This window comes from Phaethon lepturus, unplaced genomic scaffold (assembly GCF_000687285.1).
Source record: "Phaethon lepturus isolate BGI_N335 unplaced genomic scaffold, ASM68728v1 scaffold23636, whole genome shotgun sequence".
Classification (NCBI taxonomy): Eukaryota; Metazoa; Chordata; class Aves; order Phaethontiformes; family Phaethontidae; genus Phaethon; species Phaethon lepturus.
The window spans coordinates 11,770-28,909 of record NW_010544466.1 but is presented as its reverse complement, the minus strand read 5'-3'; the positions used below and the strand labels follow the sequence as shown (position 1 = coordinate 28,909).

The following is a 17,140-nucleotide window of genomic DNA, read 5'->3' as shown; positions in this document are numbered from 1 at the left end:
GAGCTGTGCAGCTTTTATTCATTCATTTATTTTTAATCATCTGCTGGTATTCTGACTGTGGTCAATATTGCAGTCTGACCTAAGGCCAGCCTCCGGTCTGGATCCTCCAGGGCAAAATTTCTGGACTATCTGCTTAATCAAAAATAAATAAAACTTGAGAAAAAAGAACAAAGCTAGGATTTTGTCCTAAATTTTTTTTACATCCGTAAAGCTTCGACACAGAACGTGCCTCTGTTTCAGCGTTCTTTACATAACGTTTCCCCAGCACAGCATGCAGTGATGCTCTCTGCCAAGCATGAGCGAGGCTGGAATGCATGGGTAGCTCCAACCCAAACATTATGAGTGCTACTAATGTCTTTATAATAGTGAAATATCTCTGATGTACAAGATAGGTAACAAGTTGTCATCATTGAGAAAGCTGCCACTCTAGATAGAGCAGTTCCTTTGTTGGACACAAAGAGACACAAGTCAAATCACAACATTTCTCTGATACAGGGCGCTGCTGGTTGTTGATATTGCTGTGTTTTTGGAGAAGGACTGGAGAAAGTGTCTGAATTTTATGACCAGAGTTCAAAACCTGTCTTCATTTCCATTGGTGATATAATTACAAGCCAAGCTCATGTCTCAAATGTAGAAGGATATTTTGAAATCTCTACTGTAAAGACAACTGAGATATAAATTGACATGGGGGCAGAGGAACACTGGGTATGAAAACAATCCAAAAAAGATAATAAGAAAATAAATATCTCTTAAGGCCCATAAAATTGGTCTTCATTCCAGCTGTCTTTGCAGAGTAAAACTTCCAAAGCATTTGCAAATTCATGTTATTATCTTAGTGCATTGCATTTTTATTTCCAGCAAATGCTGAGTATTTGTCAGTTGTGAAGTTGTTTCTTAAAATTATTGTTGATTTAAACAAACAAAAAAAAGATTACTTTTGACTGTAATTGTACAGATGATCGCTTGTCCCCAGTACTGTGTTAAGAGCTTATGGTGTAGTCCTGTTCTCCTTGCAGTCAATAATGTGTCTGCCTGAAGTGTGGTGGCTGTGTTTCGGTGTGGCTGCGTGAATCTGTGCAGTGGTTTGTAGCATGCCAGCTGTTGAATGTGGGCTCCTTACCTAGCCATCCTCCATGTTGTGACCTTCTCTGTTTTTATCCCTTTCTAGAAGCTGAGGAACTGTACCAGAAACGGGTGCTGACCATAACTGGCATTTGCATTGCTCTTCTAGTAGTTGGCATCATGTGTGTGGTGGCCTACTGCAAAACCAAGTAAACTTTTCTCTTCTTTTTTATATCTGTAGTTCTTGGCCAGGGCTTTCCCAGTTGACTGTAGCTTCTAATCCTCTGAGCATAAGGTTGTATCTGGGTTTCTCTAGAGCTGAGCTGAAGGGACAAACCCGTGGCCAGGGTGCTCTGGTCCAAGCCAGACAGGTACAGGTCTCCATGTCCATCAGCAATGCAAAAATAAGACAGGTATCTGAAAGGTTTCTCACCCTTCAAATGTGACTGGAGCAAATTTCACTGACTTGCAATTCTTTGTTTATCACCCATTGCAGCTGGTTTCCCCAACTGGAAAGGAACAAACCCCAACACTGGAATCATGTTGCTCTCCAGCAGTAAATTTTACATATCAGCCTAGTTTGTTTGTACTTGAGGCAAGATTAACGGTGCTAGAAGTTACTAAACACGAAAGGCCAAAGAACTGAATGCAAAAGTGCTCCCAATGCAAAAGAAGGCACTTAAATGCATTCTGTGAGTCTCTGTAAATTACTGGGGGTGACTCTCAAACACGCATGAGGCACTCTGGACCATAAATTACACTGAACATCAGCATGATTCGTGCTGCCAAAATTTCTGGCTGCTCTTATAAATCTCCCCACCAAAACACAGGAAACCCTTACCGTAAATCTTCCACATTTGTACAAACTTGATTTACTGTTGCAGGGCCTGATTGGCGGTTGGGTTGTTGGTTTTCCTTGTAAGCCCCACCAATAATGGCTGTGTTAAAAGGAGAGGGAGGAGAGGAATCATTTCCCCCCCCGTCTTGGTGAGAGTCCAGCCACACATACATGCTGCTCCCACCCACAACCTTGTGCCAGTGGGGAATGACTGAAACAGTAATAAAGAATCAGATCAATTACTGCTTTTAGTAATGACAACTGGCAAGCCAGGGCAGTTAAACAATATCTTTCCTGGTCCAAAGTTCATTGAAACCAGCCAAGATATCCCCATGAATTTCAACAAACATTTAGTCAGGGTCCTGAAGTATGGCTTTTCTATATAAAGAGCCACCAGAATCCATTAGGGGTCTGGATGCTTTGTCACAGTTTGTCCCAGACATCAGCGATCACTGACAGCTAAAAGTGAAATGTTTTCAAACACAGCTGATGAGAGTGAAAGTGAGTTGCCAGTTCATGGCCCTCCAAATGCAGCAGCGGTGCCAGACTGCTATCTGTGAGATGTTCCCTGCATGCTCTTTCCTTCTAATAGGGGAAAACCCAGAAGTGGGGGAAAATCTGTAATGGTGTTAAGAGAACGCACTAAATAAAATGTAATGGCTTAGATTTTGTTGGCCTCCTTGCAAGAGATACTGCTGGTCAAATGCTAAGGCAATGTCTTCTGACACTGAGTCTTAATTCAGAGGTGCTTTATTTGCCAGTCACATTAAGGGAGGGGCTTCTCAGGCTAAGTGAAGTACATTAGCATTCCCATTCTTCTTTCTTTTCAGTTTTCTGTAGTAATTTCTCTTTTTTTAGTTAAAGTCCTTTTACTAGAGGGCAAATGGCACACATGGAAGCATGCAAAACACAAATACATTGATCACTGAAGGTAGGAAGTAATGCGGTTTCCTAGGGACAGATTCCCAGTCAGTATGTGCCAGGATCTCAGACCTATAGATGATGAACTGAAACTCCCTCTAAAATCCACTTTCTCTACCATGTCAGGGGACTGGAGTTGTCTTCAACTCCTAAGGTCTCCAAGGACTCATGAAGGGGTGCTGTCAAATAAAGTTAAACCCTTGCCTGTGTTGCTTCTCAGCCCAGGCTGCTCTTTGGGTAGCTGCTCAGGTATCTCCCGGCACTGCACTCTCCATCCACCTTAACTACCTGTGTGTCCTAAGATGATGCCTGGTTATCCTCCAAACACAAAGCCCACATGGACCAGGGACTGTGTCCTGCTGAGACAGGAGCATTTCCAAGGCAGCCGTGTCTGCTTATACCATTCATGTGGAGTGACATAAATTAAACATCTTCCACTATCCAGGCACATACACAGAGAGAAATATGTAAAATGCAGTGTGTCAAGTCATGTTTTCTTTTTCTTTAAGCTTCCCTGGCGATCAGGCTTCTATATATTTATTGTTTTCCTTCCGCCCTCCTTTTTGGAAAACTTGGAATTGTCCCCTTGAGTTCAAAAGAGATTGAAAATGGTTATATCTTACACAGTCCTACCCTGCCAAAACTATCTGCACTTCTGCATACAGCTTAGGGAATTGTGTGTATTTTAGCTCTTGCCGCAGCCAAGGTCATATGCATTCCGCAGTGCGTTGGAGCCTGCATCCTCTCTTCATTTCCCTGAATTCTGTGGCAGGATGGTGGACGTTCTCCAGTACAATCAGTATATATACAATGAGTATAAAACTGGGGAACGTTGGTAAATTAAGCCTGAAATTGAATAGCTCTTTCCCCAGTTATTTATTTTGGTGTTCAATTACTGCATTCTGCATGGCCTTCGCAGCATCAGGATTTACTATGCTGCGAATTTGTTACTGACAGCTTGTAACAATCTGAAAAGTTCTCCTGAGGAGAGCTGGAAGGATTAGCCACTGGGGAAGGAGCAGATGAAGGACAGCGTACAGTAGAAGCATCCAAGTCAGACAGAGACCATGCCACTAGTGCATGTGGTTGATGGATGGTTCTACTGAATGCATTAGCAGCCCTGGCATCCACCTGGCAATCATTAAGTTCCAGAGTTAATCTGATGTTGCTGTAACAAAACTTTCCAGAGCTGCCAGGGTGGCTGCAGGCTCAGGCATACCTCACACACTCACTTACTTTGGATTTGTGCACTTGCTCTGCACCCTTCACTTCTTTAACACATTTCTGTATTTGGAGTGCACTGTTGAGGTAGGGGATGAATCCCACAAAAAAATGTGTAGCTGCCACATCACAAAGATTGTGGCACGCACCATGTTTTCCGATGGCTGCAAGCAAGCCCCAAGGCAAGGCCACCTCGGCTCCTTGTGGTGAATGGAGAAGTGTCACCCATTGGGCTGTCAAAAACCTGGCCATGGCTGCAGTGAGGGTGCCAAGGTGGCCAGGTTAAAATCTCTCCCCCCTCCCTTCTGCGTGCAGAAAAGAGCTCCTCCTGAGGTGGAGCATGGCTTAGAAATGACTTCCTTCTTCCTCACATTTTTTCATGTCCCTCTGTGGCCTGCTGACTCCTGGAAGGGTTCCCATACATCCTTCCCCCTCTGCAGGTCCCCACAGCTCCAGCTGCAATTAGACCTGTGGTCTTCAGTCTTCAGAGTTAGTCTGAGGTCTTGCAGCAGTGGGGAAAGTGCTGGCAAAAAAAGTGATGTTATAGTATTATCATCATCATCAACATGCTGAAAGGTGCAGCTGCTTTCCCTTTGTCTATTAAAATCATTTCTGTGTTTCATGCACAGGAAGCAGAGGAAAAAGTTGCACGACCGCCTTCGGCAGAGCCTGCGCTCGGAAAGGAACAATGTGATGAACATGGCCAATGGGCCACATCACCCCAACCCGCCGCCGGATAACGTCCAGCTGGTGAATGTAGGTTTTACTGCCCATGTTTCAGCCTAGGCTGCCAGCACCACCAGCAGAGCTCACCCACAGCTTTTAAACTTCTACCTGCTGCAGGCTGGTGACTGAATTCTCTTGGCTTTCTCCAATCAGAAACAATTAGGACTTTGCAAAAAATATACAGCAAAATGAGATATTTCTGCAGATGGCCAATTTACTAGGGCATGCCGCAGTGCTGCAGCTGTGCCTGTGGATCTAGGGCACCAAAAGAAACACCTCAGAAAAAAATACTAACAGCTCTACTACAGGGCTAAGTGCTATAGAGATCAATTTCTTCAAAAACACGTCTTTGCTCTTCGTACTGCCCTTGGCCTGATGGTTGGTGAGCAGGGACAGCCCCTCAGATCAGGAATGTGACATTATGAACTCAAGGGTAAAAGTCCAAATAACATCTCACCTGGACATTAGCAGTGGCTAGGGAGACAGGGCTGGGGCAGATACTTCACCAGCATCCCCCAGCCATTTGTCAGAGTGGAGCAGAGAGTTACTCTTCAACTAACCCCTTGGCCAAGCCCCTTGGCCTTACAGGCTCATGCTACCTGTAGCTGCTTTCTCGTCTCCTCCCTTCCCCAGGGAAGCCTGGTGCCCAGAGGGAATGTTGGCTTCCTGCCAACTCAAGCCATCCACACTCTCCTGCTCCAGCATTGCTGTACATATTTGTGACAGCTCATTACAGGGGTGAGCCCTGGCTCTGCTAAGTCAATGGCAGTGCTCCACTGACCTTGGTTAAGGCCAAGGCACCTTTTCAGAAGAGCTCAGCTTCCAATATTTCCCCTCAAAAGACCTAAATCCATGATTTAGATTATAAAGAGAGGGAAAACCAGGAGTCCCCATTGAGGAGAATGGGGAGTTGTACCAGTAAGAGCATTGGTGGGGGCTCCAAAAAAAAGCTGTGTGGGAGGTTGGGCACTGCACACCTCCAGCCCCATCTCAGGAGTCTTTAGCCCATTCTGCAGATCATCCCCTGATGAACAGGTCTGTCCTGGTTCTGCATCCATGGGCAATGAAAATACCCATTTCTTGCCCAGATCCTTATCCTGCAATGAACAACTTCTACTGCTAACTACTGCTGTCTTCTCCATCAGAGAATATTATTTTTCATGTATATGGTAGTAAAGGGGGAGTTGCCTTTCCAGGTCTCTACCCATGAGGACTTCTCGTTCCCTTGTTAAATACGTAAGTTGTTTATAGCCCTACTAGGATGCAGACCATTTGTTTCCACCTACTGTAAGTTTAGATGGGGTATGTATGCAGAGGTGTATATGAATGTGCTCAAGTGTGTAAGTGTGGTTTCTGCCTGTATTTAAGTGACAAAGTTTGTGCTTTGGCATGTTTAAAAAACTGTGACTTGGGGGAGAGGGAGGAGGAATTGGAAATTATGTCTGCAAATGTGCTGTGAATTACAGTTTATAAACCTAAGGTTTGTCTGTTTTTTTTCAGCAGTACATTTCAAAAAATGTAATCTCCAGTGAGAATGTCATTGAGCGAGAAACAGAGACCTCATTTTCCACGAGCCACTACACCTCAACAACACATCACTCTGTGACAGTCACCCAGACACCCAGCCACAGGTACTGGAGCGGGAAGGCAAACAGCACCTGTAAAATCTGATCTGTTTCTGTTGCAAAACCAAAAAGATGTGTAAAAAAACAAACCCCGAAAAATCTATGCTCTCTTCATAGTGTTTTCATTTTAAGACTAACAATATTTGATGTCATCATCTAACTAATTATCTTTCCAGGAATTTACAAAGAGCTTTATTGCCTGAGTGGCATTCCAGTACTGTTACATTGAATTTTAATATATGCAAATTGCTAAATCAGTTGACAGCCCTGGTGACTGGAAAGCCCTCCTTCCCTCTCCTTTTATCTACACATGCAAAATCATCTTGATGCATGTGGATTCATACAATTCACAAAACTCTGCAGTCCCAGTTACCAACCTGAAGATTATGCTGCACATCCTGAGCGGCAACAGAGCCCTTCCTTTCTGGGCTTTAGCCCTAGCTAAACATCTGCTCATCTGCATTTGCCACCAAAGCACCCTCTCATGCTCCTCTCTTTTCTTCTCTTTTCCTGGTTGCTGCTCTCTAGCTGGAGTAATGGCCACACTGAAAGCATTGTCTCCGAAAGCCACTCAGTACTCGTCAGCTCCTCCATGGAGAACAGCAGGCACACCAGCCCAGCAGGGCCCCGGGGCCGCCTCAATGGCATCAGTGGGCCACGGGAAGGCAACAGCTTCCTCCGGCATGCGAGAGAGACCCCTGACTCCTACCGAGACTCTCCTCACAGTGAAAGGTAGGACACACCACCTCATTGCTTTCAGCAGGCAAGGCCTGGTGTTGCCAGATGGTTTCAAAGCTTGGGAGCACTGGAGGAAACCCAGCAGTGCAGCTGTTCTTGTAGGGTGTAGATTTCCTCATTCAAAAAGATGGAGCGCTTGGTAGTAGTTTAAAGTTTACCAAAAGCATTTCTTCCTTACTTGGCTCTTCTGGATTTATTCCTAGTAGCCAGCAGTTCACATTTGGATAAGCTCCATTGAAGTAATTTGTCAGAAACTTCCATTGTAAAGTAAAAATGGATCTTTGCCTAATTATCATTTTCTTAGAAGAAGCAAGTTGAGAAAACTGAGGGATGTTGTGAGACACAAAAGGTGGGGAGATGCTATAAATGTACATCAATGTATTAATCCATAGGAGGAGGGCACTAAGGACCTCTAAGCAGTATAAGAATTCTGCCACCACCTACCTTCTGGGAGACTCCAGCTCCTAAACCCATTACGTCCGACAAAATTTCCCACTGACACTTTATTAAATAAAAACGAGGAACACAAAGTGCAAGCCAGAAGAACCCAGGTCTTAAATTAGTAGTTAGAAATAAATCTGGCCAGGGGGTTTCCAACAAAGTAATTTTTTTTGTGAAAAGGCTGGTTCATCAGTATCTAAGGTCTGCCTTGAAGTACATCAGTTGCAAGAAAACTTTTACTGAAAAAGTCTTCGCAGCTTTAGGTTAGGATGTTATCTCAAGAGCGTAGGATGGCCCCAGAGTAGCAAAAGAAAGACTGAGAAGAAACAAGACATTTAAAGAGAGTTTGCTGCCAACAGAGGCAGAAGAAGAGGAAAACAAAGGGTCACTGGACCTATTGTCTAAGGATTGTGAAATCAGGAGGGATTTGGTCTTGTGGGATGTCCATGATGTCAAAAATGTAGTCAGGCAATCCCCAAGGAGACCAAGTTATGTAGGAGACAAATTGTGGTTTCCAGAAAAATGAATGTGCAAGTACAGCAAAAGTACTTTCTGTGGTACTCCATCTGCTACACAAAGAATTGCTTAGCAGCAAGATAAGGCACCATGGCTGAGGGCTCTCTGAATAAGGCCTATAGGATCACTAACGATAGTGAACTGGCTCTCTCCTTATAACAAATTTATCTGTTATTTACCATTGAATTTAATTTCAGGATATGTGGCTCACATGACATAAATAGCCATGGCCCCAATCCAGCAGAGCACTTCAAAAAGATTAACTTTTAATCATGCAAGTAGCCCCATTGAAATCAGCAGGGTTACTCACACGGGTAGAGCTGAGCGTGTGCTTAAGTGCTTTTCTGGATCAGGACCTATAGCAGTAAATACCTCATTGTGTCCTGCCTGGGAACCATACAGGACACTCGGCCACACGCCCGCTGTCAGCAAATATTACAGCTTAATCTATTTGTGCATCTACGCGTGAGAAGCAAAAATCAGTTGCGTTGTCTTTCCGCATTGCCTGGGATACCCAGAGCATCATTCTGACATGAACTGTTTAGATTTTATGGGCAGGAAGGAGCATGTGCCTTGCCGTTTCAATGAGAAGAAAGAAGGCGTTTCATCAATTATTGTGGTTCTTGCTACAGGTGATTTTGCTACAGGTGAAAAGCAGCAACATTTCTATGACAATTCACCACACATTGATGGCCTAGCCTGTGCCTGAAATGACCATGAATTTGGAATGCAGAAGATAGTTTCCTGGGCATTAAGTTAGGCCTCATCCATTTTTAGCAAGCATGAAATACATGGCAGATTATTTCTGAGATGGATTGCATGTATGTGTGTGTATATAAGGGGGAAAATGAGAGCTATTTGCAACTAAAAATTACTGCAAAACATAAAGGAATGTACGAGCTGACAAATTGCTTCCTGAAGCCATCAAATGTTGCTGTACATTGGTAGATCAAGGCTGGGCTCCCTCCAACCTCCAGTCCCCCAGCTCCTTCACAATTTTGAAATGAAACAGAATAGACATTATGAGGGGTTCTTTTGCATTACTCCACCCCTTTGTTGTGATGCTATGACACCCGTTTACACGAGCAGAGGACCCAAGTACCTGTATTTTCAAAAGTCCATAGCCATAGGAGAGGAGATCAAAAACCACCATCTCTGCACGAAAGGCTGGTCTATATGATGAAGTTGTCAGCATGTAACGAGTTAATGCCTGCTGGCTGGCTGTGAATACACTCTGATCCTGATACCCTTTCACTGAGCCAGCATGGTTTACCTCTTGCTGGCCATGAAGCTGGATAAATCTATTGCCTCTTAACCTTCCTTTCGGGATGGGATAGAGCTGCATGTGTTCAGCTCCTGTGCCTCAGCTCATGGACAGCAGCTTGTTAGCACTGCCCCGTTACGGTGTGGGGGAATACAACAAAAATATGTGAATGCATAACATCCCAGTATAAGTAACTTGACACTGATGGAAGCATGCACAGTATGCTGAACACATTTAACGAACTTGGTAGTTTAACTGAACCAGTTTAGCTAAAACCCAGTGTGTCAAGATGTATGTCCAACACTGTACCAACTGGGGAAGTAGAAAGGCTTCAGTTTTTCAGACGATGCCTACTGAAAAATGTAAAAGGGATGAAAAGCTCACGCATGGAAGGAAAAATAAAGAATTACTTCATTCATCCAATGTACAGACCTATTAATTGCCCTCTGCTCTCACTAGCAACCAGCTTGATTAATTCCCATGCATAACTCCAGTTTTGTTTTTCTTTCTCCTGATTCTCAGCTGATGTAAATCAATGTGCCTCTACTGAAACCAATTTACTCTACTACACATCAGTTCAGGATCTGTCTTGCTTTCTCTTTTATCCAATAACTCTGTTCTAATCAAGTGTAATATGTGCAATTGAGTCATAGACTGGATAAGAAAGTTGGATTCAGATTTATTTTGGATATTTCAGACTCAGATAAATAAATCTGAGTCTAATGAAAAACTAAATAACTTCATTAATCATGGGCAAATGACTTGTCTCAATGGGTCTGTGTAAGAGGTGGAGCTTAGAAAGATTTTATATTTGGACACAGATGAAATTCAGGCAGGTGAACTTGGGATAAGAACAAAAGCAAAGCCAAACTATGCAAAATGTCATGCTGGGCACTGTGCCTTTGATGAAGAGGTTTCAGGCATCTCATAGAGCTCTGCTGATTCAAACCAGCTGAGAGTCTTACATTTTTTCTCTTGTACAAGCTCTCTACTGGCACCTGAGATTTGTTTTTCAGAAGTCACCTTGGCCCACTACCCTTCCCACAGAAACTTATGAAGGAATAGGCACAAATTTTGCAGAGCAATCATGAACACTAAGCCAGACAGTCCTCTCTGTCAGCATTTGTCCCCACAAGAGGACAAATAATGCTCCATGTTTCTTTGCAAATAGACCTACCAGCCAGGGTAACTAGCATCCAAGGAGTGGAGCAACAAAGCTGCTGGGACGGTGCTGCAAATGCTCCTCTGACTACCCCCAGTGATAAAAATTAGCAGAATCTCACTCTAGATTTTGTCCAAACTTTGCTTTCCTCCTTAGCCTGAGACAGCCTGGCCAGAAGAAGGTGAAGCCCCAAGAGGACTGTACATCAGTTCTGTTCCTTTCTCTCCCTCCTGTCTGTTTGTGTGTACCCCAGGTTCTGGTCAAATTCTGCCAGAATTGCAGCAGCCGTTTTCCTTTTGAGAAAATACTTGCAAATGCATTTTGTTTCTGGCAGCCCCCCAGTCTCTGAATCCCATTCCTGGATTCATTCCAGAAAGTTATTCTGGCAAATAATTTATAGCATCTCCATGGCTCTTCTGAGGCAAACAGACCTGGGGACTTTGCCATGCTCCTCCTGCTCTCAAAAGTTTTTGCCCAGAGTCCCAGAAGTCAGCAGTTTTATAGGATTAATAGCAACAGGAAAGTTACCCTGGCAGCTCTGTGTGAGGATGATGGGGATCTTAAGGAATCCCTGCCCTTTCCCTCCCAGCCCACGTGAGAAGGTATGTTCATGTCACCACTGCTCCTGTGCTTGCAACTTTTCCCCATCTCTTTTCTTCAGGTATGTCTCAGCTATGACCACACCAGCTCGCATGTCACCTGTCGATTTCCACACTCCAACTTCTCCCAAGTCCCCTCCCTCCAAAATGTCACCACCGGCTTCCAGCTTGACCGTCTCCGTCCCTTCAGTGGCAGTGAGTCCCTTCATAGAAGAGGAGCGACCACTGCTCCTGGTGACCCCGCCGCAGCTACGTGAAAAGTATGACCACCACTTGCAGCAGTTCAACTCCTTCCACCACAACCCTGCCCACGAGAGCAACAGTCTGCCACCAAGTCCTCTGCGGATAGTAGAGGACGAGGAGTACGAGACCACACAGGAGTACGAACCAGCACAGGAGCTTCCAAAGAAACTCACCAACAGCCGGAGGGTCAAAAGAACAAAACCCAATGGTCACATTTCCAGCAGGGTGGAAGTGGACTCCGACACAAGCACTGAGAGCAGCAGCTCTGAGACCGAAACCGAAGATGAAAGAATAGGCGAGGATACACCGTTCCTGAGCTTACCGAACCCTGTGGCGACCAGTCTGGACCCGGCCGCTGCCTACCGGCTGGCTGAGAGCAGGACTAACCCAGCAAACCGCTTCTCCACACCAGAAGAGTTGCAAGCAAGGTTGTCCAGTGTGATAGCTAACCAAGACCCTATTGCTGTATAAAACATAAAACACATAGATACACATGTAAAACTTTATTTTATATAATGAAGTATTCCACCTTTAAATTAAACAATTTATTTTATTTTAGCAATTCCGCTGATAGAAAACAGGAGAGGAAAAAAAAACTTTTATAAATTAAATATACGTATGTACAAATGTGTTATGTGCCATATGTAGCAATTTTTTACAGTATTTCAAAAATGGGGAAAGATATCAATGGTGCCTTTATGTTATGTTACGTTGAGAGCAAGTTTTGTACAGTTACAATGATTGCTGTCCCATAGTATTTTGCAAAACCTTCTAGCCCTCAGTTGTCCTGGCTTTTTTGTGCACTGCATTATAATGACTGGATGTATGATTTGCAAGAATTGCAGAAGTCCCTCTGGTTGCTTGTTGTAGAATCCCCAGATCAAAAAGCCCTGCAATGGCACTCCCACCCTATCCACCCCACCAGAAAAACAGACACAGAGAAAAAAAAAAAAAAAAAAAGAGGAAAAAAAAAAAGCTTGAAAAACAACAAAAATATTTTCTTCTATAAGAATTTTTATTTGCTTTCCGTATATGAAATGAGTTTTGTCTGCTCTCTGCCAGCCAAAAGGTTTGCTTCTTTGAGCACTGGGATAATAGTAGATCCAACAGCATGCTACTATTAATTACAGCAGGATAACAAAAAAAAACAAAAACAAAAAAAAAAGACAACCTGCATTAAATAATGTTACTTATAGAAAGAAGATAATACTGTGATTTTAAACCAAATATATTATTAATCAGCGGTCAGCTTGTAATCACTAGGAGCTGCCATTTCATTATTTTCCAGATATTAATTGTTCTAGTTATCCCTTAGAAAATGGGTTTAGGTTAGCTGAGGCTTTGAACCCAATACTCTATTAAAAAAAGGAAAAAAAAAAGAAAAAAAAAGGAAAAAAAATTATATTAGTTTAAGTTAATGGGGCAAATATAATAGCAGTATCTGTAACCAAGCAAGGAAGAGATCTAGCTGGAAAACAAATGCCACTAATAAAAGTGCAATCAGTTTTCACCTCTATTTTTTAATGTTGATTTCTAATAGATGATTTATCTTTCTGTTTCCCCTCAATTTTCTCCCCTTTCTTCTCTTTCTCAGAAAGAACCCTGACAAGCTTCTAGCAATACCTTGTTAGAGCTGCTGTTGGAGTAAGGGTTACTCTTGGACACAGAAATTACTTTCAGGGAAGAACTAATTTGCTGAATGGTTAAAAAGTGTAGGCAAGAAGGAAGGACACAGCAGAATTACGGAGTTCATTTCTACTCACCTTTATTGACTATTATTTGGGGTGAGAGAGGCAAGGCTGATGCAAACCCCATTTTATGAAGGCAAGCACACCATGTGGGTTACAGCTGTAGTGTGCGTGGCTATTTGATATCAATGTTTATATAGCCAGTGATGGCCTTGAAGTCTTTGACTAGCAATGAACAAGGATGCTGTCAGTGCTGGGGCGGTCGCAAGCATTCAGACAGAAACAAATGGCCTCTTTTGCACTGAATTCCTATCAGTTTAGTCAGGGTCACTCTGCCTCTTCTCTTCTTTTGATTTTTGTTGTGTGTTCAGTTGGCACAGCATAGACTCAGGATTGATGTGGAAAACAAATGTTTTTCCTAGACTCTGGGGATTCTGAAAATGAGAACATGTGTTCTACAGGTATTACTGGACTCTTAAATAAGAGCCATGTCAAGAGAAAAAGAACTTCAGCCAAACTACACTCATCCTTTGGGCCATATCCTGGTCCCAGTTAAATGAAGAGGAATAAGTCAAGGAAATTTTGTGAGATGTAAACCTGAGGAACTAAAGTCCCAACTCAGTAAATTGTTCAAGCATATGTTTATGCTAATCCCAGCAAAAGTTATCTTCAGCATGTGCTAGACTACCACTGATGCATCCAGTGCATGCATAAAGCTAAGCATGCACTTAAAAGTTCTGCTGAACAAGGTGTCCTGTTGATTTGAGACCTGAAAGCAAAGTCTAGTAAACGAAGCTGTTTTTCAGGATGATGAAAATAAGTGAGTTGGTCACGGTATAAATCAACCACAACACATTATGTGTGATGAACATGGGTGGGTCTACCTGACCACCAGATTCAGCAGAGAAAGAACAAAAAAGCCTTAGTATAGGAAGAAGATGATGACAAAGTTGTACACTAGGATGTTGGTGGTAGAAGCAAAAGGCTAGGAAACTAGCACAGCTTTGGGCTATGTGGTGCCTGAAACAGCACTGCTTATTTAAGAAGTGTATGGGAGATGGCAAAGTTTGTCAAATACATACTGTCTGGACTTAAGTCCCCTTTGCTGTTTTTTCCCTAGCTAGCATGTACTTGAACACACTTTGCCTTTGCAGACCAAAACAAAAGCTCTCTACAAATTTGAGATACCATACACTCATTTTCATCCCTTTAGTCATGCCTATTTATCTGCAATCCCATGCAGCAGAACATCCACCTCCTCAGTAACTTGGCAACTCAGAATTGCAGAGGGCCAGGTGGGCTTTCCTGATGCAGACCACCAGTTTCCAAAGGATTTGCACTGTTGAGTTTCCAGAGGCACTTGAAAATCTGTCCTTTCAGTAAGGTCTCTGATACTGCAAAGATCTCAAGGACAGACAAGACAGAAAAAGGACGGCAGAGATTTGCCCCAAAATCACCCAATTTAGTGGCAGAATAGAGATTATAACACAGGTCTTCTGTAATCTCCTCCAGTATAGATCACCCACAAGGCCAGCTCTCATTGAAGTGTCTGTGATAGCCCAGACAGATTAATCAGGATGGAAAGGGAACTTGCCTTGGAGTAAATTATTTGACTACTAACACTGTTATTATAGAGGGCCAGTACAAAATGAAGGAGCAATTGAGTGCTTGGGAGCTGTACATGTGAGATTTACTCAGTATGGGTCTAGGGGAAAATGTCACACCTCTTCTGTTGCAGTGCCTCAAAGTCAAAGTAGTATGCAGTCCCTGCTCCTCCTCCCGGTACCTGTAGTAGTGTGTTATAGGATAAGCATGAAATTAGACTGGGGACTTCACATGGACCTAAGAACAAGAAAATACAATTGGGGATATGGCTGCCTAAGCCCTTAGGTCTTTGGGGAGAACCCAGCCTTACAGCACAATTCATGCAACAGTGAGTTATGGGAGTTGCCCTGGCTTGGCACTCACAGAAGTAGGAGCAGGACACGGCCCCTCACCTCTGGACTTGCTTTTAGCACACTGTGAGGGTGCTCCACATCAGTCAAGTCCACACCCCGAAGTTAGCAAGTCTACATGGCCACAGGTTCTGCTGGCAGGCTGCAGCCAGACCCTGCTGGCCAAGGGGCTGGAGACTGCAGCAGCACGAAGCAGAGCCAGCAAGTGCCTATGGGAAAGGCCAGCTCCCCAGCTGGGGATATTCGCTTCATTACCCGGACCTCTGAGCTAGGCAGTCCCAACACCCTTGGGCCATCACTATGTCACCCTTGCCAACTTTTGGCTGAAAGTCATGGCAAGGAGAAAAGTACTTTAAAGAGGCGGAAAATATTCCAGTGGTGGCAGAGTTGTTCACATTGTCCTGGTTTCTTTCCGTGTCATTTAACTTGAGCTGTGAGTTTTCCCTGTGTATGTGTTTATATGCAGGAGTTATTCCAGGACAAAAGGCTTCCTTCAGGAGTGTATAGCTGGAATATGTTGTGCACAACCTGGTACAGCCTGCCTGTTCAGCTGGTGTCTGTCATCACAGGTCCACAGAGGTTGTCATGTAACAGAGAATAGCCTACTCCCTCCTCTTGGCCCAGCTATTCCCCTCCTCACTTGAGCCACCCCAACACCCCCAGGTTTAAGAGATCAATCACTGCCTTTATCAGGGAAACAGAAAAGCTCCTTCTCTTTCCAGTCCTCCAAAACAACAACGCTGCATCTCCCTGCTTCTCTCACACACATTGCAAGCAGTTTCCTGAGCATCCAGGATAGCAAACTTGTGTCCCCTCAAAGGACACACTTCTCAGCCTATTGAACACTTCTTGGCCCTGCAGTGTGGCTACTTACCATCAGCTGGGACTTACTTCTAGTAAGAAACAAAAAAAGCACCTATGAAATGCTGCAGAGAAGGGCAGACAAAGAACATGGCCAATTATCATCATTTGTAATTCTCTATTCTATTGTAAATACATCTTGTACATAATTGGATGTGTTCATCATTTACTGTCTTTATGGATTATGTGTTAAATGAGACTCTTAGTTTATTGTGTAACACTGTAAATAACATAACGTTCTTTATTATTTATGCATAGGCATCTAACACACGGAGAAAGTTATCCTCATATTATTTTAAGATATATGTCAAAAATATGTTGCATTTTTCTTTTTGCTTTGAAAAAATTGTAATATATCCTCTTTTTCCCCTCTTTTCCTTTAAAAGAAAAATGAATGCTAATTTATTGTTCAGGAGAGAAAGGGGATGTAACTGAAAGGCAAACTGTTCAAAGAACATGCTATGGAAGCCACAAGCTACTGATAAACTAAAGAATTTATTATCCCAAATACAGCAATAAGTAATTGTTGATTTATTAAGGTTTTGTTATTCATTTTCAGTAAAAGAGGTGCTGGATTAAATTGTTTATGTTTTATACTGGCCCAGCTGCTCAGCAGGCTGTGTCAGGTCACTAGTCACCATCCTTCTGTATCCAAACATTGTCGTAAAGGTCCTTCCGTCTTTGTGGACCACTGTTCCTTGAGTTTTCTGACTCATCCCTATGGAGGTCTCTGGCAAACACTCTTGTTCCTAGGAACAACATTTTTAGTTTCTTAAGTTAGAATTATTAGCTTTACCCTGACCATTAGTACTCAAGGTGGATGGGGGGTTGGGAGGGGGCAGAAATGACACAATCTCGGGGCTGTGAGAGCCTGCTGTACAAAAGTGTCACCTTACTGCTCAGTAACAGTCAATAAATCAAATCAGATACTAGGAATTATTAGATGACATCACCATGCCACTGTATAAATTGATTATTTGTGCAGATCTTAAATACAATGAGTGGTCCTGGTCTTCTTGCCTCAGAATAGGAATAGTATAATGGGGAAGAGTTTGGAGGGCAACATGGCTGAACAAATATCTGGAGCCGGTGAGTTCTGGGGGGCAGTGAGTAGGCTGGGTCTCATTAGTCTGGAAGAAAGAACAGCTGAGAGGAGATACCACAAAGATCTATGAAAACATAATTGTCTTGTAAAGGGTAGGAAAGGACTGGCTGTACAGTACCTCTTGCAATACAAGTTATCAATCAAAACTGCTGGGCACCCATATTCAGAAAGATGT

General features: G+C 43.3%; 1 protein-coding gene across 2 annotated transcripts in view; it reads left to right on the top strand.

Moving 5' to 3' along the window:
* NRG1 (neuregulin 1) overlaps positions 1-12,332 on the top strand; it is a 29,580-nt gene extending 17,248 nt beyond the window's left edge. For both annotated transcript variants that reach the window (XM_010288703.1, XM_010288704.1), the window contains 5 exons: positions 1,169-1,271; positions 4,672-4,798; positions 6,269-6,399; positions 6,922-7,125; positions 11,176-12,332. In XM_010288703.1, coding sequence (XP_010287005.1) covers positions 1,169-1,271; positions 4,672-4,798; positions 6,269-6,399; positions 6,922-7,125; positions 11,176-11,827 — 1,217 coding nt within the window. In that variant the 3' untranslated portion in view covers positions 11,828-12,332. The remainder of the gene's footprint in view (positions 1-1,168; positions 1,272-4,671; positions 4,799-6,268; positions 6,400-6,921; positions 7,126-11,175) is intronic.
* Positions 12,333-17,140: the final 4,808 nt, after the last annotated feature.